At 60.2% G+C, this 24,682-nt stretch overlaps 1 protein-coding gene across 1 annotated transcript in view; it reads left to right on the top strand.

Moving 5' to 3' along the window:
* The window catches only part of pex19 (peroxisomal biogenesis factor 19), a gene marked incomplete at its 5' end in the record, with an annotated part of 29,317 nt that extends 11,151 nt beyond the window's left edge, over nt 1-18,166 (top strand). The window contains 4 exons of the mRNA XM_067976953.1: nt 7,230-7,397; nt 8,250-8,426; nt 14,767-14,808; nt 17,729-18,166. Coding sequence (XP_067833054.1) covers nt 7,230-7,397; nt 8,250-8,426; nt 14,767-14,808; nt 17,729-17,812 — 471 coding nt within the window. The remainder of the gene's footprint in view (nt 1-7,229; nt 7,398-8,249; nt 8,427-14,766; nt 14,809-17,728) is intronic.
* Between the last annotated feature and the right edge of the window lie 6,516 nt (nt 18,167-24,682).

Raw genomic sequence — 24,682 nt, 5'->3', positions numbered from 1 at the left:
CTCACTCTCCCCCTGTAACGCGCACTCTCTGACCTCACTCTCCCCCTGTAACCCACACTCTCTTACCTCACTCTCCCCCCTGTAACCCAAACTCTCTTACCTCACTCTCCCCCCTGTAACCCACACTCTCTGACATCACTCTCCCCCCTGTAACCCACACTCTCTGAGCTCACTCTCCCCCTGTAACCCACACTCTCTGACCTCACTCTCCCCCTGTAACCCACACTCTCTGACCTCACTCTCCCCCCTGTAACCCACACTCTCTGACCTCACTCTCCCCCTGTAACCCACACTCTCTGACCTCACTCTCCCCCTGTAACCCACACTCTCTGACATCACTCTCCCCCCTGTAACCCACACTCTCTGAGCTCACTCTCCCCCTGTAACCCACACTCTCTGAGCTCACTCTCCCCCTGTAACCCACACTCTCTGACCTCACTCTCCCCCTGTAACCCACACTCTCTGACCTCACTCTCCCCCTGTAACACACACTCTCTTACCTCACTCTCCCCATGTAACCCACACTCTCTGACCTCACTCTCCCCCCTGTAACCCGCACTCTCTGACCTCACTCTCCCCCCTGTAACCCACACTCTCTTACCTCACTCTCCCCCTGTAACCCACACTCTCTGAGCTCACTCTCCCCCCTGTAACCCACACTCTCTGACCTCACTCTCCCACTGCAACCCACACTCTGAGCTCACTCTCCCCCCTGTAACCTACACTCTCTTACCTCACTCTCCCCCTGTAACCCACACTCTCTTACCTCACTCTCCCCCTGTAACCCACACTCTCTGACCTCACTCTCCCCCCTGTAACCCACACTCTCTGACCTCACTCTCCCCCTGTAACCCACACTCTCTGAGCTCGCCCTCCCCCCTGTAACCCGCACTCTCTGAGCTCGCCCTCCCCCCTGTAACGCGCACTCTCTGAGCTCGCTCTCCCCCCTGTAACGCGCACTCTCTGACCTCACTCTCCCCCCTGTAACGTGCACTCTCTGAGCTCGCCCTCCCCCCTGTAACGCGCACTCTCTGAGCTCGCTCTCCCCCTGTAACGCGCACTCTCTGACCTCACTCTCCCCCCTGTAACGCGCACTCTCTGACCTCACTCTCCCCCCTGTAACGCGCACTCTCTGAGCTCGCTCTCCCCCTGTAACGCGCGCTCTCTGACCTCGCTCTCCCCCTGTAACGCGCACTCTCTGACCTCGCCCTCCCCCCTGTAACGCGCACTCTCTGACCTCGCTCTCCCCCCTGTAACGCGCACTCTCTGAGCTCGCTCTCCCCCTGTAACGCGCACTCTCTGAGCTCGCTCTCCCCCCTGTAACGCGCACTCTCTGAGCTCGCCCTCCCCCTGTAACGCGGACTCTCTGAGCTCGCTCTCCCCCTGTAACGCGCACTCTCTGAGCTCGCCCTCCCCCCTGTAACGCTCACTCTCTGAGCTCGCCCTCCCCCTGTAACGCGGACTCTCTGAGCTCGCTCTCCCCCCTGTAACCCACACTCTCTGACCTCACTCTCCCCCCTATAACGCGCACTCTCTGAGCTCGCCCTCCCCCTGTAACCCGCACTCTCTGAGCTCGCCCTCCCCCCTGTAACGCGCACACTCTGAGCTCGCCCTCCCCCCTGTAACGCGCACTCTCTGAGCTCGCCCTCCCCCCTGTAACGCGCACTCTCTGAGCTCGCCCTCCCCCTGTAACGCGGACTCTCTGAGCTCGCCCTCCCCCCTGTAACCCGCACTCTCTGAGCTCGCTCTCCTCCTGTAACGCGCACTCTCTGAGCTCGCTCTCCCCCTGTAACGCGCACTCTCTGAGCTCGCCCTCCCCCCTGTAACCCGCACTCTCTGAGCTCACTCTCCCCCCTGTAACGCGCACTCTCTGAGCTCGCTCTCCCCCTGTAACGCGCACTCTCTGAGCTCGCTCTCCCCCTGTAACGCGCACTCTCTGAGCTCGCCCTCCCCCCTGTAACACGCACTCTCTGAGCTCGCTCTCCCCCCTGTAACGCGCACTCTCTGAGCTCGCCCTCCCCCCTGTCACCCACACTCTCTGAGCTCGCTCTCCCCCCTGTAACGCGCACTCTCTGAGCTCGCCCTCCCCCCTGTCACCCACACTCTCTGAGCTCACTCTCCCCCCTGTAACGCGCACTCTCTGAGCTCGCCCTCCCCCCTGTCACCCACACTCTCTGAGCTCACTCTCCCCCCTGTAACCCACACTCTCTGACCTCACTCTCCCCCCTGTAACGCGCACTCTCTGAGCTCGCTCTCCCCCTGTAACGCGCACTCTCTGAGCTCGCTCTCCCCCTGTAACCCGCACTCTCTGAGCTCGCTCTCCCCCCTGTAACGCGCACTCTCTGAGCTCGCTCTCCCCCCTGTAACGCGCACTCTCTGACCTCACTCTCCCCCCTGTAACGCGCACTCTCTGAGCTCGCTCTCCCCCCTGTAACGCGCGCTCTCTGAGCTCGCCCTCCCCCCTGTAACCCACACTCTCTGACCTCACTCTCCCCCCTGTAACGCGCACTCTCTGAGCTCGCCCTCCCCCCTGTAACGCGCACTCTCTGACCTCACTCTCCCCCCTGTAACGCGCACTCTCTGAGCTCGCCCTCCCCCCTGTAACGCGCACTCTCTGACCTCGCCCTCCCCCCTGTAACGCGCACTCTCTGAGCTCGCCCTCCCCCCTGTAACGCGCACTCTCTGAGCTCGCTCTCCCCCCCTGTAACCCGCACTCTCTGAGCTCGCCCTCCCCCCTGTAACGCGCACTCTCTGAGCTCGCTCTCCCCCTGTAACGCGCACTCTCTGACCTCACTCTCCCCCCTGTAACGCGCACTCTCTGAGCTCACTCTCCCCCTGTAACGCGCGCACTCTGACCTCACTCTCCCCCTGTAACGCGCACTCTCTGAGCTCGCTCTCCCCCCTGTAACCCACACTCTCTGAGCTCGCCCTCCCCCCTGTAACGCGCACTCTCTGAGCTCGCTCTCCCCCCTCCCTCCGGCATTCCCTCGCCCTCCTCCCTCCCTCCCTCATTCCCTCGCCCTCCTCCCTCATTCTCTCGCCCTCCTCCCTCATTCTCTCGCCCTCCTCCCTCATTCTCTCGCCCTCCTCCCTCATTCTCTCGCCCTCCTCCCTCATTCTCTCGCCCTCCTCCCACATTCTCTCGCCCTCCTCCCTCATTCTCTCGCCCTCCTCCCTCATTCTCTCGCCCTCCTCCCTCATTCTCTCGCCCTCCTCCCTCATTCTCTCGCCCTCCTCCCTCATTCCCTCGCCCTCCTCCCTCATTCCCTCGCCCTCCTCCCTCATTCCCTCGCCCTCCTCCCTCATTCCCTCGCCCTCCTCCCTCATTCCCTCGCCCTCCTCCCTCATTCCCTCGCCCTCCTCCCTCATTCCCTCGCCCTCCTCCCTCATTCCCTCGCCCTCCTCCCTCATTCCCTCGCCCTCCTCCCTCATTCCCTCGCCCTCCTCCCTCATTCCCTCGCCCTCCTCCCTCATTCCCTCGCCCTCCTCCCTCATTCCCTCGCCCTCCTCCCTCATTCCCTCGCCCTCCTCCCTCATTCCCTCGCCCTCCTCCCTCATTCCCTCGCCCTCCTCCCTCATTCCCTCGCCCTCCTCCCTCATTCCCTCGCCCTCCTCCCTCATTCCCTCGCCCTCCTCCCTCATTCCCTCGCCCTCCTCCCTCATTCCCTCGCCCTCCTCCCTCATTCCCTCGCCCTCCTCCCTCATTCCCTCGCCCTCCTCCCTCATTCCCTCGCCCTCCTCCCTCATTCCCTCGCCCTCCTCCCTCATTCCCTCGCCCTCCTCCCTCATTCCCTCGCCCTCCTCCCTCATTCCCTCGCCCTCCTCCCTCATTCCCTCGCCCTCCTCCCTCATTCCCTCGCCCTCCTCCCTCATTCCCTCGCCCTCCTCCCTCATTCCCTCGCCCTCCTCCCTCATTCCCTCGCCCTCCTCCCTCATTCCCTCGCCCTCCTCCCTCATTCCCTCGCCCTCATTCCCTCGCCCTCATTCCCTCGCCCTCATTCCCTCGCCCTCATTCCCTCGCCCTCATTCCCTCGCCCTCATTCCCTCGCCCTCATTCCCTCGCCCTCATTCCCTCGCCCTCATTCCCTCGCCCTCATTCCCTCGCCCTCATTCCCTCGCCCTCATTCCCTCGCCCTCATTCCCTCGCCCTCATTCCCTCGCCCTCATTCCCTCGCCCTCATTCCCTCGCCCTCATTCCCTCGCCCTCATTCCCTCGCCCTCATTCCCTCGCCCTCATTCCCTCGCCCTCCCTCCCTCGCCCTCCTCCCTCCCTCATTCCCTCGCCTCCCTCCCTCCCTCATTCCCTCGCCTCCCTCCCTCATTCCCTCGCCTCCCTCCCTCATTCCCTCGCCTCCCTCCCTCATTCCCTCGCCCTCCTCCCTCCCTCATTCCCTCGCCCTCCTCCCTCCCTCATTCCCTCGCCCTCCTCCCTCCCTCATTCCCTCGCCCTCCTCCCTCCCTCATTCCCTCGCCCTCCTCCCTCCCTCATTCCCTCGCCCTCCTCCCTCCCTCATTCCCTCGCCCTCCTCCCTCCCTCATTCCCTCGCCCTCCACCCTCCCTCATTCCCTCGCCCTCCTCCCTCCCTCATTCCCTCGCCCTCCTCCCTCCCTCATTCCCTCGCCCTCCTCCCTCCCTCATTCCCTCGCCCTCCTCCCTCCCTCATTCCCTCGCCCGCCTCCCTCCCTCATTCCCTCGCCTGCCTCCCTCCCTCCCTCATTCCCTCGCCCTCCTCCCTCCCTCCCTCATTCCCTCGCCCTCCTCCCTCCCTCCCTCATTCCCTCGCCCTCCTCCCTCCCTCATTCCCTCGCCCTCCTCCCTCCCTCCCTCCCTCATTCCCTCGCCCTCCTCCCTCCCTCATTCCCTCGCCCTCCTCCCTCCCTCATTCCCTCGCCCTCCTCCCTCCCTCATTCCCTCGCCCTCCTCCCTCCCTCATTCCCTCGCCCGCCTCCCTCCCTCATTCCCTCGCCTGCCTCCCTCCCTCCCTCATTCCCTCGCGCTCTTCCCTCCCTCCCTCATTCCCTCGCCCTCCTCCCTCCCTCCCTCATTCCCTCGCCCTCCTCCCTCCCTCCCTCATTCCCTCGCCCTCCTCCCTCCCTCCCTCATTCCCTCGCCCTCCTCCCTCCCTCCCTCATTCCCTCGCCCTCCTCCCTCCCTCATTCCCTCGCCCTCCTCCCTCCCTCCCTCCCTCATTCCCTCGCCCTCCTCCCTCCCTCATTCCCTCGCCCTCCTCCCTCCCTCATTCCCTCGCCCTCCTCCCTCCCTCATTCCCTCGCCCTCCTCCCTCCCTCCCTCCCTCATTCCCTCACCCTCCTCCCTCCCTCCCTCCCTCATTCCCTCGCCCTCCTCCCTCCCTCATTCCCTCGCCCTCCCTCATTCCCTCGCCCTCCCTCCCTCCCTCATTCCCTCGCCCTCCCTCCCTCATTCCCTCGCCCTCCCTCCCTCCCTCATTCCCTCGCCCTCCCTCCCTCCCTCATTCCCTCGCCCTCCCTCCCTCCCTCATTCCCTCGCCCTCCCTCCCTCCCTCATTCCCTCGCCCTCCTCCCTCCCTCCCTCATTCCCTCGCCCCCCTCCCTCCCTCATTCCCTCGCCCTCCTCCCTCCCTCATTCCCTCGCCCTCCTCCCTCCCTCCCTCCCTCATTCCCTCGCCCTCCTCCCTCCCTCCCTCATTCCCTCGCCCTCCTCCCTCATTCCCTCGCCCTCATCCCTCATTCCCTCGCCCTCATCCCTCATTCCCTCGCCCTCCTCCCTCATTCTCTCGCCCTCCTCCTTCATTCTCTCGCCCTCCTCCCTCATTCCCTCGCCCTCCTCCCTCATTCCCTCGCCCTCCTCCCTCATTCCCTCGCCCTCCTCCCTCATTCCCTCGCCCTCCTCCCTCATTCCCTCGCCCTCCTCCCTCATTCCCTCGCCCTCCTCCCTCATTCCCTCGCCCTCCTCCCTCATTCCCTCGCCCTCCTCCCTCATTCCCTCGCCCTCCTCCCTCATTCCCTCGCCCTCCTCCCTCATTCCCTCGCCCTCCTCCCTCATTCCCTCGCCCTCCTCCCTCATTCCCTCGCCCTCCTCCCTCATTCCCTCGCCCTCCTCCCTCATTCCCTCGCCCTCCTCCCTCATTCCCTCGCCCTCCTCCCTCATTCCCTCGCCCTCCTCCCTCATTCCCTCGCCCTCCTCCCTCATTCCCTCGCCCTCCTCCCTCATTCCCTCGCCCTCCTCCCTCATTCCCTCGCCCTCCTCCCTCATTCCCTCGCCCTCCTCCCTCATTCCCTCGCCCTCCTCCCTCATTCCCTCGCCCTCCTCCCTCATTCCCTCGCCCTCCTCCCTCATTCCCTCGCCCTCCTCCCTCATTCCCTCGCCCTCCTCCCTCATTCCCTCGCCCTCCTCCCTCATTCCCTCGCCCTCCTCCCTCATTCCCTCGCCCTCCTCCCTCATTCCCTCGCCCTCCTCCCTCATTCCCTCGCCCTCCTCCCTCATTCCCTCGCCCTCCTCCCTCATTCCCTCGCCCTCCTCCCTCATTCCCTCGCCCTCCTCCCTCATTCCCTCGCCCTCCTCCCTCATTCCCTCGCCCTCCTCCCTCATTCCCTCGCCCTCCTCCCTCATTCCCTCGCCCTCCTCCCTCATTCCCTCGCCCTCCTCCCTCATTCCCTCGCCCTCCTCCCTCATTCCCTCGCCCTCCTCCCTCATTCCCTCGCCCTCCTCCCTCATTCCCTCGCCCTCCTCCCTCATTCCCTCGCCCTCCTCCCTCATTCCCTCGCCCTCCTCGCTCATTCCCTCGCCCTCCTCCCTCATTCCCTCGCCCTCCTCCCTCATTCCCTCGCCCTCCTCCCTCATTCCCTCGCCCTCCTCCCTCATTCCCTCGCCCTCCTCCCTCATTCCCTCGCCCTCCTCCCTCATTCCCTCGCCCTCCTCCCTCATTCCCTCGCCCTCCTCCCTCATTCCCTCGCCCTCCTCCCTCATTCCCTCGCCCTCCTCCCTCATTCCCTCGCCCTCCTCCCTCATTCCCTCGCCCTCCTCCCTCATTCCCTCGCCCTCCTCCCTCATTCCCTCGCCCTCCTCCCTCATTCCCTCGCCCTCCTCCCTCATTCCCTCGCCCTCCTCCCTCATTCCCTCGCCCTCCTCCCTCATTCCCTCGCCCTCCTCCCTCATTCCCTCGCCCTCCTCCCTCATTCCCTCGCCCTCCTCCCTCATTCCCTCGCCCTCCTCCCTCATTCCCTCACTCCCTCTCTCTCTGCGGCAGAGCCCTGAGATTACGGAAGATGTGCTGAGCCATGCAATGGATGGGCTGGGACTGGCGGAGGGGGCCGGCGATGCGGAGGGGAGTTTTGTCCCCATCATGCAGACGATTATGCAGAACTTGCTCTCCAAGGATGTGCTGTACCCATCCCTCAAGGAGATCGCGGAGAAGGTGAGTCTCAGCCGATTCCCCACAGGCAGTTGCGAAAATACCCCCCACGACCCCGCACTGAGCCCCATGAACAAGCTGACGTGCGACGCCTTCTGCAGTCGAATAGCACGGTGTCCAGGGCGTGCCCTCGGAGTGTGAAGCCATCAGCAGCCCCCCTCGTGCACTGATCAGAGAGGTGAGCCAGTGTGAAAGTACCCCAAATCCCGCCCCTCCCCGGTGCGACAACGAGCTCCACGAACGAGCCGGCGCGCGGCGCCTTCAGCAGTCAAATAGCACGCCTTCGGGTGGGGCCGCTCGTCCCCCGCCCACTGTTCAGAGAGGTGGGCCAGTGTGAAAGCGCCCCAAGGCCCCCGCGCCGCAAGAGCAAGCCGGCGTGCGACGCCTTCTGCAGTCGAACAGCACGGTGTTGCGGGGCTTGCACTCGGAGTATGAAGCCGTCAGCTCCCATCCCCGCCTACTGTTCGGAGAGGTGGGCCAGTGCGGAAATACCCCCAAACCGCCCCCCCCCCCCCCGACCCCACTTAGTGTGGCACGGAGACCCACAGGCACAGCAAGATCCCAAGCTTGCATCTCACTCGCCTGGTACCCGCCCCAACTCCCCACCCCCCCCCAATCCAGACCCCCAGGAATGGATGCCCCGCCGCCTTCCGTGCCGGGAATAACCCGGCACGCGATGCCTCCTACAGTCGAATAGCACACCGTTTGGGGGTGCATTCCTGGAGCGCCACGCCGTCGGCCCCGCTGCAGGAGTGGGATTGGGGGAGAACGAGTGACCGCTCCCCCTCTCTTTCTCTCCTTCACCTCCTTCCCGGGCGCTCTCGCTCTCTCTCTCTCTCTCTTTCTCCGTTCCAGTACCCCGACTGGCTGGACGCTCACCGGGACACGCTGCCGGGGGACGAGCTGCAGAAGTACGAGCAGCAGCACGCCGTCATGGGCCGCATCTGCCAGCAGTTCGAGGCGGAGGCGCCGGGCGAGGGCGAGGGGCAGCAGAAGGCTCGTTTCGAGATCATCGTGGACCTCATGCAGCAGGTGAGCCCAGGGGTGTGGTGGGGGGGGAAACGTCTTGCCGGACCGGGCGCCTGTCCCGCCGGGAGTCGGGCTGGCAGGCCGGCCCGCGCCGCCTCGTGCAGTCGAATATCCCCCGCCCCGCCCTGGGGAGAGTCGGCACTTTCAGCAGAGGGGGGGGATGAGATCAGACAAGGAGACGGCATCAGAATGAGACACAGAGCCGGGGAATCATCGACAGTGTGTCTGCAACCTTCACAGACGCCTCGCTCCCCCTCCCTCCGTCTCTCTCGCTCCCCCTCCCTCCGTCTCTCTCTCGCTCCCCCTCCCTCCGTCTCTCTCGCTCCCCCTCCCTCCGTCTCTCTCGCTCCCCCTCCCTCCGTCTCTCTCGCTCCCCCTCCCTCCGTCTCTCTCGCTCCCCCCTCCTCCGTCTCCCTCGCTCCCCCTCCCTCCGTCTCCCTCGCTCCCCCTCCCTCCGTCTCTCTCGCTCCCCCTCCCTCCGTCTCTCTCGCTCCCCCTCCCTCCGTCTCTCTCGCTCCCCCTCCCTCCGTCTCTCTCGCTCCCCCTCCCTCCGTCTCTCTCGCTCCCCCCTCCCTCCGTCTCAATCGCTCCCCCTCCCTCCGTCTCTCTCGCTCCCCCTCCCTCCGTCTCTCTCGCTCCCCCTCCCTCCGTCTCTCTCGCTCCCCTCCCCCTCCGTCTCTCTCGCTCCCCCTCCCTCCGTCTCTCTCGCTCCCCCTCCCTCCGTCTCTCTCGCTCCCCCTCCCTCCCTCTCTCGCTCCCCCTCCCTCCGTCTCTCTCGCTCCCCCTCCCTCCCTCTCTCGCTCCCCCTCCCTCCGTCTCTCTCGCTCCCCCTCCCTCCGTCTCTCTCGCTCCCCCTCCCTCCGTCTCTCTCGCTCCCCCTCCCTCCGTCTCTCGCGCTCCCCCTCCCTCCGTCTCTCGCGCTCCCCCTCCCTCCGTCTCTCGCGCTCCCCCTCCCTCCGTCTCTCGCGCTCCCCCTCCCTCCGTCTCTCGCGCTCCCCCTCCCTCCGTCTCTCGCGCTCCCCCTCCCTCCGTCTCTCTCGCTCCCCCTCCCTCCGTCTCTCGTCGCTCCCCCCTCCCTCCGTCTCTCGCGCTCCCCCCTCCCTCCCTCTCTCGCGCTCCCCCTCCCTCCCTCTCTCGCGCTCCACCTCCCTCCCTCTCTCGCGCTCCCCCCTCCCTCCGTCTCTCTCGCTCCCCCTCCCTCCGTCTCTCTCGCCCCCCCTCCCTCCGTCTCTCTCGCTCCCCCTCCCTCCGTCTCTCTCGCTCCCCCTCCCTCCGTCTCTCTCGCTCCCCCTCCCTCCGTCTCTCTCGCTCCCCCCTCCCTCCGTCTCTCTCGCTCCCCCTCCCTCCCTCTCTCTCGCTCCCCCCTCCCTCCGTCTCTCTCGCTCCCCCCTCCCTCCGTCTCTCTCGCTCCCCCTCCCTCCGTCTCTCTCGCTCCCCCTCCCTCCGTTTCTCTCGCTCCCCCTCCCTCCGTCTCTCTCGCTCCCCCTCCCTCCGTCTCTCTCGCCCCCCCTCCCCTCCGTCTCTCTCGGCCCCCCTCCCTCCGTCTCTCTCGGCCCCCCTCCCTCCGTCTCTCTCGGCCCCCCCTCCCTCCGTCTCTCTCGGCCCCCCTCCTCCGTCTCTCTCGGCCCCCCTCCCTCCGTCTCTCTCGGCCCCCCTCCCTCCCTCTCTCTCGCTCCCCCTCCCTCCGTCTCTCTCGCTCCCCCTCCCTCCGTCTCTCTCGCCCCCCCTCCCTCCGTCTCTCTCGCCCCCCCTCCCTCCGTCTCTCTCGCCCCCCCCTCCCTCCGTCTCTCTCGCCCCCCCTCCCTCCGTCTCTCTCGCTCCCCCTCCCTCCGTCTCTCGCTCCCCCTCCCTCCGTCTCTCTCGCTCCCCCCTCCCTCCGTCTCTCTCGCCTCCCCCCTCCCTCCGTCTCCTCTCTCGCGCTCCCCCCTCCCTCCGTCTCTCGCGCCCCCCCCCTCCTCCCTCTCTCTCGCCCCCCCTCCCTCCGTCTCTCTCGCTCCCCCCTCCCTCCGTCTCTCTCGCTCCCCCTCCCTCCGTCTCTCTCGCCCCCCCTCCCTCCCGTCTCTCTCGCCCCCCCTCCCTCCGTCTCTCTCGCCCCCCCTCCCTCCGTCTCTCTCGCCCCCCCTCCCTCCGTCTCTCTCGCTCCCCCTCCCCTCCGTCTCTCTCGCTCCCCCTCCCTCCGTCTCTCTCGCTCCCCCTCCCTCCGTCTCTCTCGCTCCCCCTCCCTCCGTCTCTCTCGCTCCCCCTCCCTCCGTCTCTCTCGCTCCCCCTCCCTCCGTCTCTCTCGCTCCCCCTCCCTCCGTCTCTCTCGCTCCCCCTCCCTCCGTCTCTCTCGCTCCCCTCTCCTCCGTCTCTCTCGCTCCCCCTCCCTCCGTCTCTCTCGCTCCCCCTCCCTCCGTCTCTCTCGCTCCCCCTCCCTCCGTCTCTCTCGCTCCCCCTCCCTCCGTCGTCTCTCGCTCCCCCTCCCTCCGTCTCTCTCGCTCCCCCCTCCCTCCGTCTCTCTCGCTCCCCCTCCCTCCGTCTCTCTCGCTCCCCCTCCCTCCGTCTCTCTCGCTCCCCCTCCCTCCGTCTCTCTCGCTCCCCCTCCCTCCGTCTCTCTCGCTCCCCCTCCCTCCGTCTCTCTCGCTCCCCCCTCCCTCCGTCTCTCTCGCTCCCCCTCCCCTCCGTCTCTCTCGCTCCCCCTCCCTCCGTCTCTCTCGCTCCCCCTCCCTCCGTCTCTCTCGCTCCCCCTCCCTCCGTCTCTCTCGCTCCCCCTCCCTCCGTCTCTCTCGCTCCCCCTCCCTCCGTCTCTCTCGCTCCCCCTCCCTCCGTCTCTCTCGCTCCCCCTCCCTCCGTCTCTCTCGCTCCCCCTCCCTCCGTCTCTCTCGCTCCCCCTCCCTCCGTCTCTCTCGCTCCCCCTCCCTCCGTCTCTCTCGCGCTCCCCCTCCCTCCCTCTCTCGCCCGCCCCCTCCCTCTCTCGCCCGCCCCCTCCCTCCGTCTCTCTCGCTCCCCCTCCCTCCGTCTCTCTCGCTCCCCCCTCCCTCCGTCTCTCTCGCTCCCCTCCCTCTCTCTCGCTCCCCCCTCCCTCTCTCTCGCTCCCCCTCCCTCCCTCTCTCTCGCTCCCCCTCCCTCCCTCTCTCTCGCTCCCCCTCCCTCCCTCTCTCTCGCTCCCCCTCCCTCCCTCTCTCTCGCTCCCCCTCCCTCCCTCTCTCTCGCTCCCCCTCCCTCCCTCTCTCTCGCTCCCCCTCCCTCCCTCTCTCTCGCTCCCCCTCCCTCCCTCTCTCTCGCTCCCCCTCCCTCCCTCTCTCTCGCTCCCCCTCCCTCCCTCTCTCTCGCTCCCCCTCCCTCCCTCTCTCTCGCTCCCCCCTCCCTCCCTCTCTCCGCTCCCCCTCCCTCCCTCCCTCTCTCTCGCTCCCCCTCCCTCCCTCTCTCTCGCTCCCCCCCTCCCTCCCTCTCTCTCGCTCCCCCTCCCTCCCTCTCTCTCGCTCCCCCTCCCTCCCTCTCTCTCGCTCCCCCTCCCTCCCGTCTCTCTCGCTCCCCCTCCCTCCGTCTCTCTCGCTCCCCCCTCCCTCCGTCTCTCTCGCTCCCCCTCCCTCCGTCTCTCTCGCTCCCCCCTCCCTCCGTCTCTCTCGCTCCCCCTCCCTCCGTCTCTCTCGCTCCCCCTCCCTCCGTCTCTCTCGCTCCCCCTCCCTCCGTCTCTCTCGCTCCCCCTCCCTCCGTCTCTCTCGCTCCCCCTCCCTCCGTCTCTCTCGCTCCCCCTCCCTCCGTCTCTCTCGCTCCCCCTCCCTCCGTCTCTCTCGCTCCCCCTCCCTCCCTCTCTCTCGCTCCCCCTCCCTCCCTCTCTCTCGCTCCCCCTCCCTCCCTCTCTCTCGCTCCCCCTCCCTCCCTCTCTCTCGCTCCCCCTCCCTCCCTCTCTCTCGCTCCCCTCCCTCCCTCTCTCTCGCTCCCCCTCCCTCCCTCTCTCTCGCTCCCCCTCCCTCCCTCTCTCTCGCTCCCCCTCCCCTCCCGTCTCTCTCGCTCCCCCTCCTCCGTCTCTCTCGCTCCCCCTCCCTCCGTCTCTCTCGCTCCCCCTCCCTCCGTCTCTCTCGCTCCCCCCTCCCTCCGTCTCTCTCGCTCCCCCTCCCTCCGTCTCTCTCGCTCCCCCTCCCTCCCTCTCTCTCGCTCCCCCTCCCTCCCTCTCTCTCGCTCCCCCTCCCTCCCTCTCTCTCGCTCCCCCTCCCTCCCTCTCTCGCCCGCCTCCTCCCTCCCTCTCTCGCCGCCCCCTCCCTCCCTCTCTCGCCCGCCCCCTCCCTCCCTCCCTCGCCCGCCCCCCTCCCTCCCTCGCCCGCCCCCTCCCTCCCTCTCTCGCCCGCCCCCCTCCCTCCCTCTCTCGCCCGCCCCCTCCCTCCCTCTCTCGCCCGCTCCCCTCCCTCCCTCTCTCGCCCGCCCCCTCCCTCCCTCTCTCGCCCGCCCCCTCCCTCCCTCTCTCGCCCGCCCCCCTCCCTCCCTCTCTCGCCCGCCCCCTCCCTCCCTCTCTCGCCCGCCCCCTCCCTCCCTCTCTCGCCCGCCCCCTCCCTCCCTCTCTCGCCCGCCCCCTCCCTCCCTCCTCTCGCCCGCCCCCTCCCTCCCTCTCTCGCCCGCCCCCTCCCTCCCTCTCTCGCCCGCCCCCCTCCCTCCCTCTCTCGCCCGCCCCCTCCCTCCCTCTCTCGCCCGCCCGCCCGCCCCCTCCCTCGCCCGCCCGCCCCCTCCCTCGCCCGCCCGCCCCCTCCCTCCCTCGCCCGCCCCCTCCCTCCCCTCCCTCGCCCGCCCCCTCCCTCCCTCCCTCGCCCGCCCCCTCCCTCCCTCCCTCGCCCGCCCCCTCCCTCCCTCCCTCGCCCCCCTCCCTCCCCTCCCTCGCCCCCCTCCCTCCCTCCCCTCGCCCCCTCCCTCCCTCCCTCGCCCCCCTCCCTCCCTCCCTCGCCCGCCCCCCTCCCTCCCTCCCTCCCTCGCCCGCCCCTCCCTCCCTCCCTCGCCCGCCCCCCCCTCCCTCCCTCGCCCGCCCCCTCCCTCCCTCCCTCCCTCGCCCGCCCCCTCCCTCCCTCCCTCCCTCGCCCGCCCCCCTCCCTCCCTCCCTCGCCCGCCCCCTCCCTCCCTCCCTCGCCCGCCCCCTCCCTCCCTCCCTCGCCCGCCCCCTCCCTCCCTCCCTCGCCCGCCCCCCTCCCTCCCTCCCTCGCCCGCCCCCTCCCTCCCTCCCTCGCCCGCCCCCTCCCTCCCTCCCTCCCTCGCCCGCCCCCTCCCTCCCTCCCTCCCCGCCCGCCCCCTCCCTCCCCTCCCTCGCCCGCCCCCCTCCCTCCCTCCCTCGCCCGCCCCCTCCCTCCCCCGCCCCCTCCCTCCCTCCCTCGCCCGCCCCCTCCCTCCCTCCCTCGCCCGCCCCCCTCCCTCGCGCCCTCCCTCCCTCCCTCGCCCGCCCCCTCCCTCCCTCCCTCGCCCGCCCCCTCCCTCCCTCCCTCGCCCCGCCCCCCTCCCTCCCTCGCCCGCCCCCCTCCCTCCCTCGCCCGCCCCCCTCCCCCTCCCTCGCCCGCCCCCTCCCTCCCTCCCTCGCCCGCCCCCTCCCTCCCTCCCTCGCCCGCCCCCTCCCTCCCTCCCTCGCCCGCCCCCCTCCCTCCCTCGCCCGCCCCCCTCCCTCCCTCGCCCGCCCCCTCCCTCCCTCCCTCCCTCGCCCGCCCCCTCCCTCCCTCGCCCCGCCCCCTCCCTCCCTCCCTCGCCCGCCCCCTCCCTCCCTCCCTCGCCCGCCCCCTCCCTCCCTCCCTCGCCCGCCCCCCTCCCTCCCTCCCTCGCCCCGCCCCCCTCCCTCCCTCCCTCGCCCGCCCCCTCCCTCCCTCCCTCCCTCGCCCGCCCCCTCCCTCCCTCCCTCGCCCGCCCCCCTCCCTCCCTCCCTCGCCCGCCCCCTCCCTCCCTCCCTCGCCCGCCCCCCTCCCTCCCTCCCCTCGCCCGCCCCCCTCCCTCCCTCCCTCGCCCGCCCCCTCCCTCCCTCCCTCGCCCCGCCCCCTCCCTCCCTCCCTCGCCCGCCCCCTCCCTCCCTCCCTCGCCCGCCCCCTCCCTCCCTCGCCCGCCCCCCTCCCTCCCCTCCCTCGCCCGCCCCCCTCCCTCCCTCCCTCGCCCGCCCCCTCCCTCCCTCCCTCGCCCGCCCCCTCCCTCCCTCCCTCGCTCCGCCCCCCCTCCCTCCCTCCCTCGCCCGCCCCCTCCCTCCCTCCCTCGCCCGCCCCCCTCCCTCCCCCTCCCTCGCCCGCCCCCACCCTCCCTCCCTCGCCCGCCCCACACCGCCTCCCTCTCTCGCTCCTCACCCCCCACTCTCACTCTCTCCCTCTTACTCTCTCCCTCTTACTCTCTCCCCTCTTTTGTTTCTCAGCTGCAGGATCTGGGAGAACCACCGAAGGAACTCGCAGATGTGGTGAGTACAAGTTTCGAAACTTATGTTTATGCAAAGGTTGGTGCATGGAGACCCGCAGAGCTGCCCCTGGGAGTGTTTGATGGGACAGTGTCGAGGGAGCTTTACTCTGTATCTAACCCTGTACCTGCCCTGGGAGTGTTTGATGGACAGTGTAGAGGGAGCTTTACTCTGTATCTAACCCTGTACCTGCCCTGGGAGTGTTTGATGGGACAGTGTAGAGGGAGCTTTACTCTGTATCTAACCCTGTACCTGCCCTGGGAGTGTTTGATGGGACAGTGTAGAGGGAGCTTTACTCTGTATCTAACCCTGTACCTGCCCTGGGAGTGTTTGATGGGACAGTGTAGAGGGAGCTTTACTCTGTATCTAACCCTGTACCTGCCCTGGGAGTGTTTGATGGGACAGTGTAGAGGGAGCTTTACTCTGTATCTAACCCTGTACCTGCCCTGGGGAGTGTTTGACGGGACAGTGTAGAGGGAGCTTTACTCTGTATCTAACCCTGTACCTGCCCTGGGAGTGTTTGATGGGACAGTGTAGAGGGAGCTTTACTCTGTATCTAACCCTGTACCAGCCCTGGGAGTGTTTGATGGGACAGTGTAGAGGGAGCTTTACTCTGTATCTAACCCTGTACCTGACCCTGGGAGTGTTTGATGGGACAGTGTAGAGGGAGCTTTACTCTGTATCTAACCCTGTACCTGACCCTGGGAGTGTTTGATGGGACAGTGTGGAGGGAGCTTTACTCTGTATCTAACCCTGTACCTGCCCCTGCCCCTGGAGTGTTTGATGGGACAGTGTAGAGGGAGCTTTACTCTGTGTCTAACCCTGTACCTGCCCTGGGAGTGTTTGATGGGACACTGTAGAGGGAGCTTTACTCTGTATCTAACCCTGTACCTGACCCTGGAGTGTTTGATGGGACAGTGTGGAGGGAGCTTTACTCTGTATCTAACCCTGTACCTGCCCCTGGGAGTGTTTGATGGGACAGTGTAGAGGGAGCTTTACTCTGTATCTAACCCTGTACCTGCCCTGGGTGTGTTTGATGGGACAGTGTAGAGGGAGCTTTACTCTGTATCTAACCCTGTACCTGCCCTGGGAGTGTTTGATGGGACAGTGTCGAGTGAGCTTTACTCTGTATCTAACCCTGTACCTGTCCTGGGAGTGTTTGACGGGACAGTGCAGAGGGAGCTTTACTCTGTATCTAACCCTGTACCTGCCCTGGGAGTGTTTGATGGACAGTGTAGAGGGAGCTTTACTCTGTATCTAACCCTGTACCTGCCCTGGGAGTGTTTGATGGGACAGTGTAGAGGGAGCTTTACTCTGTATCTAACCTGTACCAGCCCTGGGAGTGTTTGACGGGACAGTGTAGAGGGAGCTTTACTCTGTATCTAACCCTGAACCTGCCCTGGGAGTGTTTGACGGGACAGTGTAGAGGGAGCTTTACTCTGCATCTAACCTGTACCAGCCCTGGGAGTGTTTGACGGGACAGTGTAGAGGGAGCTTTACTCTGTATCTAACCCTGAACCTGCCCTGGGAGTGTTTGATGGGACAGTGTAGAGGGAGCTTTGCTCTGTATCTAACCCTGTACCTGCCCTGGGAGTGTTTGATGGGACAGTGTAGAGGGAGCTTTACTCTGTATCTAACCCTGTACCTGCCCTGGGAGTGTTTGATGGGACAGTGTAGAGGGAGCTTTACTCTGTATCTAACCCTGTACCTGCCCCTGGGAGTGTTTGACGGGACAGTGTAGAGGGAGCTTTACTCTGTATCTAACCCTGTACCTGCCCTGGGAGTGTTTGACGGGACAGTGTAGAGGGAGCTTTACTCTGTATCTAACCCTGTACCTGCCCTGGGAGTGTTTGATGGGACAGTGTAGAGGGAGCTTTACTCTGTATCTAACCCTGTACCTGTCCTGGGAGTGTTTGATGGGACAGTGTCGAGGGAGCTTTACTCTGTATCTAACCCTGTACCTGCCCTGGGAGTGTTTGATGGGACAGTGTAGAGGGAGCTTTACTCTGTATCTAACCCTGTACCTGCCCTGGGAGTGTTTGACGGGACAGTGTAGAGGGAGCTTTACTCTGTATCTAACCCTGTACCTGCCCCCTGGGAGTGTTTGACGGGACAGTGTAGAGGGAGCTTTACTCTGTATCTAACCCTGTACCTGACCCTGGGAGTGTTTGATGGACAGTGTAGAGGGAGCTTTACTCTGTATCTAACCCTGTACCTGTCCTGGGAGTGTTTGATGGGACAGTGTCGAGGGAGCTTTACTCCTGTATCTAACCCTGTACCTGACCCTGGGAGTGTTTGATGGGACAGTGTAGAGGGAGCTTTACTCTGTATCTAACCCTGTACCTGCCCTGGGAGTGTTTGATGGGACAGTGTAGAGGGAGCTTTACTCTGTATCTAACCCTGTACCTGCCCTGGGAGTGTTTGGCGGGACAGTGTAGAGGGAGCTTTACTCTGTATCTCACCCTGTACCTGCCCTGGGAGTGTTTGACGGGACAGTGTCGAGTGAGCTTTACTCTGTATCTAACCCTGTACCTGCCCTGGGAGTGTTTGATGGGACAGTGTAGAGGGAGCTTTACTCTGTATCTAACCCTGTACCTACCCTGGGAGTGTTTGATGGGACAGTGTAGAGGGAGCTTTACTCTGTATCTAAACCCTGTACCTGCCCCTGGGAGTGTTTGATGGGACAGTGTGGAGGGAGCTTTACTCTGTATCTAACCCTGTACCTGCCCTGGGAGTGTTTGATGGGGACAGTGTAGAGGGAGCTTTACTCTGTATCTAACCCTGTACCTGCCCCTGGGAGTGTTTGATGGGACAGTGTCGAGTGAGCTTTACTCTGTATCTAACCCTGTCCTGGGAGTGTTTGGGACGGTGTGCAGGGTGTTTGAATGTGGACTAATTCTGATTCTCTCCCTCCCTGAATCAGCCTCCTGGATTAAACTTTGAAATGGACGGGATGAATTTTCCGGGAAACGCAGCGCTGACGGGCGAACAGTGCACAGTGATGTGATGGGGGGCCCGAAGATACTCGATTAAAGACTGACATCTCTCCAACTCCCCCCCGTTCCTGTCCCCAAATCCCCACCCCCCCCCACCCCGGCCCAGAGCTCAGAACAGGAGGGGTGTCTGCACATGGAGACCTGAAGGAGCTGACTGCCTCTGGGTACACACTGACTCCGCACTCTCTCCCTCTCCCTCTCCCTCCCCACTCTCCCTCTCCCTCCCCTCTCTCTCTCTCCCTCCCCGCTCTCTCTCTCCCTCCCCGCTCTCTCTCTCCCTCCCCGCTCTCTCTCTCCCCTCCCCGCTCTCTCTCTCCCTCTCCCCTCTCCCTCCCCACTCTCCCTCTCCCTCCCCCGCTCTCCCTCCCCCGCTCTCCCTCTCCCCCCTCTCTCCCTCCCTCCTCTCTCCCCCCCTCCCTCCTCTCTCTCTCCCTCCCTCCTCTCTCTCTCCTCCCTCCTCTCTCTCTCCCTCCCTCCTCTCTCCCTCCCTCCCTCCTCTCTCCCTCCCTCCCTTCTCTCCCCCCCCTCCCCCCTCCCCTCTCTCTCCCCCTCCCCCCCTCCCCTCCCTCTCCTCCCCTCTCCCTCCCCTCTCTCCCCCCCCCCTCCCCTCTCTCCCCCCCCCCCCTCCCCTCTCTCCCCCCCCCCCCTCCCCTCTCTCCCCCCCCTCCCCTCTCTCCCCCCCCCTCCCCTCTCTCCCCCCCCCTCCCCTCTCTCCCCCCCCCTCCTCCCCTCTCTCCCCCCCCTCCCTCCCCTCTCTCCCCCCCCCTCCCCTCCCCTCTCTCCCCCCTCCCCTCCCTCCCCTCTCTCCCCCCCCCCCCCCTCCCCTCTCTCCCCACCCTCCCTCCCGACTCTATCCTGACCTCACACTCGCCGCCCGCCCTCCTTCCAAGTCTGCTGCTCAAGCCTGGCCCCATGAATGGCGCCCGAGGCCGAACGAGATATTCAACCTTGGGGGGCCCACAGCCCACGGCGAATGTCGCAGCCTTGCCCTGACAGCCGAGGGGACTCCCCGATTGGACCCACCTCGACACCTCCGCTGGGTGGTCGGGAGGGGGGGGGCTTTAACGCGTCCGCCAATCAGCTTCCACTGCCCGCGGGGGCCGAACCCACCTCCCAAGATGGAAGTATCCAATGAGCTGGTGGAAAAGCAGGCGGCTGATTGGACAGGATTGAGGTTCAGATGGACCGGAATAAATTTATGCATGACTTTATAATATTGCCGTCGATCGATCATGAAGGTTTCGTTATAATAAGTTAATAAAGGATTTTGAATCAATTTTGGGGTCGCGGTGTTTTTAATCACATCTCACACACACACACCCCACAGAAAGACTTGTATTTATATATCACCTCATCACATCTCACACACACACCCACAGAAAGACTTGTATTTATATATCACCTCATCACATCTCACACACACTCCCCACAGAAAGACTTGTATTTATATATCACCTCATCACATCTCACACACTCCCCACAGAAAGACTTGTATTTTTGTATTTATATATCACCTCATCACATCTCACACACCTCCCCACAGAAAGACTTGTATTTATATATCACCTCATCACATCTCACACACACTCCCCACAGAAAGGACTTGTATTTATATATCACCTCATCACATCTCACCACACATCCCCACAGAAAGACTTGATTTTATATATCACCTCATCACATCTCACACACACTCCCCACAGAAAGACTTTGTCTTTATATATCACCTCATCACATCTCACACACACTCCCCACAGAAAGACTTGTATTTATATATCACCCTCATCACATCTCACACACACTCCCCACAGAAAGACTTGTATTTATATATCACCTCATCACATCTCACACACACTCCCCACAGAAAGACTTGTATTTATATATCACCTCATCACATCTCACACACACTCCCACAGAAAGACTTGTCATTTATATATCACCACCATCACATCTCACACACACACCCCACAGAAAGACTTGTATTTATATATCACCTCATCACATCTCACACACACACCCACAGAAAGACTTGTATTTATATATCTCCTCATCACATCTCACACACACACCCCACAGAAAGACTTGTATTTATATATCACCTCATCACATCTCACACACACACCCCACAGAAAGACTTGTATTTATATATCACCCATCACATCTCACACACACACCCCACAGAAAGACTTGTATTTATTATCACCCATCACATCTCACACACCCCACAGAAAGACTTGTATTTATATATCACCCCATCACATCTCACACACACACCCCACAGAAAGACTTGTATTTATATATCACCTCATCACATCTCACACACCCCACAGAAAGACTTGTATTTATATATCACCTCATCACATCTCACACACACACCCCACAGAAAGACTTGTATTTATATATCACCCCATCACATCTCACACACACTCCCCACAGAAAGACTTGTATTTATATATCACCTCATCACATCTCACACACACTCCCCACAGAAAGACTTGTATTGAAATATCACCTCATCACATCTCACACACACACCCCACAGAAAGACTTGTATTTATATATCACCTCATCACATCTCACACACTCCCCACAGAAAGACTTGTATATATATATCACCTCATCACATCTCACACACTCCCCACAGAAAGACTTGTATTTATATATCACCTCATCACATCTCACACACCCCACAGAAAGACTTGTATTTATATATCACCTCATCACATCTCACACACACTCCCCACAGAAAGACTTGTGTTTATATATCACCCCATCACATCTCACACCCCACAGAAAGACTTGTATTTATATATCACCTCATCACATCTCACACACTCCCCACAGAAGACTTGTATTTATATATCACCTCATCACATCTCACACACACACCCCACAGAAAGACTTGTATTTATATATCACCTCATCACATCTCACACACACACCCCACAGAAAGACTTGTATTTTATATATCACCTCATCACATCTCACACACACTCCCCACAGAAAGACTTGTATTAAAATATCACCTCATCACATCTCACACACACACCCCACAGAAAGACTTGTATTTATATATCACCTCATCACATCTCACACACACTCCCCACAGAAAGACTTGTATTATATATCACCTCATCACATCTCACACACACTCCCCACAGAAAGACTTGTATTATATATCACCTCATCACATCTCACACACACACCCCACAGAAAGACTTGTATTTATATATCACCTCATCACATCTCACACACACACCCCACAGAAGACTTGTATTTATATTCACCTCATCACATCTCACACACACTCCCCACAGAAAGACTTGTATTTATATATCACCTCATCACATCTCACACACACTCCCCACAGAAAGACTTGTATTTATATATCACCTCATCACATCTCACACACACACCCCACAGAAAGACTTGTATTTATATATCACCTCATCACATCTCACACACACTCCCCACAGAAAGACTTGTATTTATATATCACCTCATCACATCTCACACACACACCCCACAGAAAGACTTGTATTTATATATCACCACATCACATCTCACACTCCCCACAGAAAGACTTGTATTTATATATCACCTCATCACATCTCACACACACTCCCCACAGAAAGACTTGTATTTATATATCACCTCATCACATCTCACACACACTCCCCACAGAAAGACTTGTATTTATATATCACCTCATCACATCTCACACACACTCCCCACAGAAAGACTTGTATTTATATATCACCTCAATCACATCTCACACACATCCCACAGAAAGACTTGTATTTATATATCACCTCATCACATCTCACACACACTCCCCACAGAAAGACTTGTATTTATATATCACCTCATCACATCTCACACACCCCCACAGAAAGACTTGTATTTATATATCACCTCATCACATCTCACACACACTCCCCACAGAAGACTTGTATTTATATATCACCTCATCACATCTCACACACACACCCCACAGAAAGACTTGTATTTATATATCACCTCATCACATCTCACACACACTCCCCACAGAAAGACTTGTATTTATATATCACCTCATCACATCTCACACACACACCCCACAGAAAGACTTGTATTTATATATCACATCTCACACACACACCCCACAGAAAGACTTGTATTTATATATCACCCCATCACATCTCACACACACACCCCACAGAAAGACTTGTATTTATATATCACCCCATCACATCTCACACACACTCCCCACAGAAAGACTTGTATTTATATATCACCTCATCACATCTCACACACACACCCCACAGAAAGACTTGTATTTATATATCACCTCATCACATCTCACACACACTCCCCACAGAAAGACTTGTATTTATATATCACCTCATCACATCTCACACACACACCCCACAGAAAGACTTGTATTTATATATCACCTCATCACATCTCACACACCCCACAGAAAGACTTGTATTTATGTATCACATCTCACACACACACCCCACAGAAAGACTTGTATTTATATATCACCTCATCACATCTCACACACACTCCCCACAGAAAGACTTGTATTTATATATCACCTCATCACATCTCACACACACTCCCCACAGAAAGACTTGTATTTATATATCACCCCATCACATCTCACACACACACCCCACAGAAAGACTTGTATTTATATATCACACCATCACATCTCACACACACTCCCCACAGAAAGACTTGTATTTATATATCACCTCATCACATCTCACACACACTCCCCACAGAAAGACTTGTATTTATATGTCACCTCATCACATCTCACACACACACCCCACAGAAAGACTTGTATTTATATATCACCTCATCACATCTCACACACACACCCCACAGAAAGACTTGTATTTATATATCACCTCATCACATCTCACACACACACCCCACAGAAAGACTTGTATTTATATATCACCTCATCACATCTCACACACACACCCCACAGAAAGACTTGTATTTATATATCACCTCATCACATCTCACACACACTCCCCACAGAAAGACTTGTATTTATATATCACCTCATCACATCTCACACACACTCCCCACAGAAAGACTTGTATTTATATATCACCTCATCACATCTCACACACACTCCCCACAGAAAGACTTGTATTTATATATCACCTCATCACATCTCACACACACTCCCCACAGAAAGACTTGTATTTATATATCACCTCATCACATCTCACACACACTCCCCACAGAAAGACTTGTATTTATATATCACTTCATCACATCTCACACACACTCCCCACAGAAAGACTTGTATTTATATATCACCTCATCACATCTCACACACACTCCCCACAGAAAGACTTGTATTTATATATCACCTCATCACATCTCACACACACTCCCCACAGAAAGACTTGTATTTATATATCACCTCATCACATCTCACACACACACCCCACAGAAAGACTTGTATTTATATATCACCTCATCACATCTCACACACACTCCCCACAGAAAGACTTGTATTTATATATCACCTCATCACATCTCACACACACACCCCACAGAAAGACTTGTATTTATATATCACCTCATCACATCTCACACACACCCCACAGAAAGACTTGTATTTATATATCACCTCATCACATCTCACACACACTCCCCACAGAAAGACTTGTATTTATATATCACCTCATCACATCTCACACACACACCCCACAGAAAGACTTGTATTTATATATCACCTCATCACATCTCACACACACAACCCACAGAAAGACTTGTATTTATATATCACCTCATCACATCTCACACACACTCCCCACAGAAAGACTTGTATTTATATATCACCTCATCACATCTCACACACACTCCCCACAGAAAGACTTGTATTTATATATCACCTCATCACATCTCACACACACACCCCACAGAAAGACTTGTATTTATATATCACCTCATCACATCTCACACTCCACAGAAAGACTTGTATTTATATATCACCTCATCACATCTCACACAGACACCCCACAGAAAGACTTGTATTTATATATCACCTCATCACATCTCACACACACACCCCACAGAAAGACTTGTATTTATATATCACCTCATCACATCTCACACACACTCCCCACAGAAAGACTTGTATTTATATATCACCTCATCACATGTCACACACACACCCCACAGAAAGACTTGTATTTATATATCACCTCATCACATCTCACACACACTCCCCACAGAAAGACTTGTATTTATATATCACCTCATCACATCTCACACTCCACAGAAAGACTTGTATTTATATATCACCTCATCACATCTCACACACACACCCCACAGAAAGACTTGTATTTATATATCACCTCATCACATCTCACACTCCACAGAAAGACTTGTATTTATATATCACCTCATCACATCTCACACACACACCCCACAGAAAGACTTGTATTTATATATCACCTCATCACATCTCACACTCCACAGAAAGACTTGTATTTATATATCACCTCATCACATCTCACACAGACACCCCACAGAAAGACTTGTATTTATATATCACCTCATCACATCTCACACACACACCCCACAGAAAGACTTGTATTTATATATCACCTCATCACATCTCACACACACACCCCACAGAAAGACTTGTATTTATATATCACCTCATCACATCTCACACTCCACAGAAAGACTTGTATTTATATATCACCTCATCACATCTCACACAGACACCCCACAGAAAGACTTGTATTTATATATCACCCCATCACATCTCACATACTCCCCACAGAAAGACTTGTATTTATATATCACCTCATCACATCTCACACACACACCCCACAGAAAGACTTGTATTTATATATCAC

This window comes from Heptranchias perlo, unplaced genomic scaffold, assembly GCF_035084215.1.
Source record: "Heptranchias perlo isolate sHepPer1 unplaced genomic scaffold, sHepPer1.hap1 HAP1_SCAFFOLD_1162, whole genome shotgun sequence".
Taxonomy (NCBI): domain Eukaryota; kingdom Metazoa; phylum Chordata; class Chondrichthyes; order Hexanchiformes; family Hexanchidae; genus Heptranchias; species Heptranchias perlo.
The sequence above is the reverse complement of the archived record's forward strand: the minus strand, read 5'-3'. Positions and strand labels throughout refer to the sequence as shown.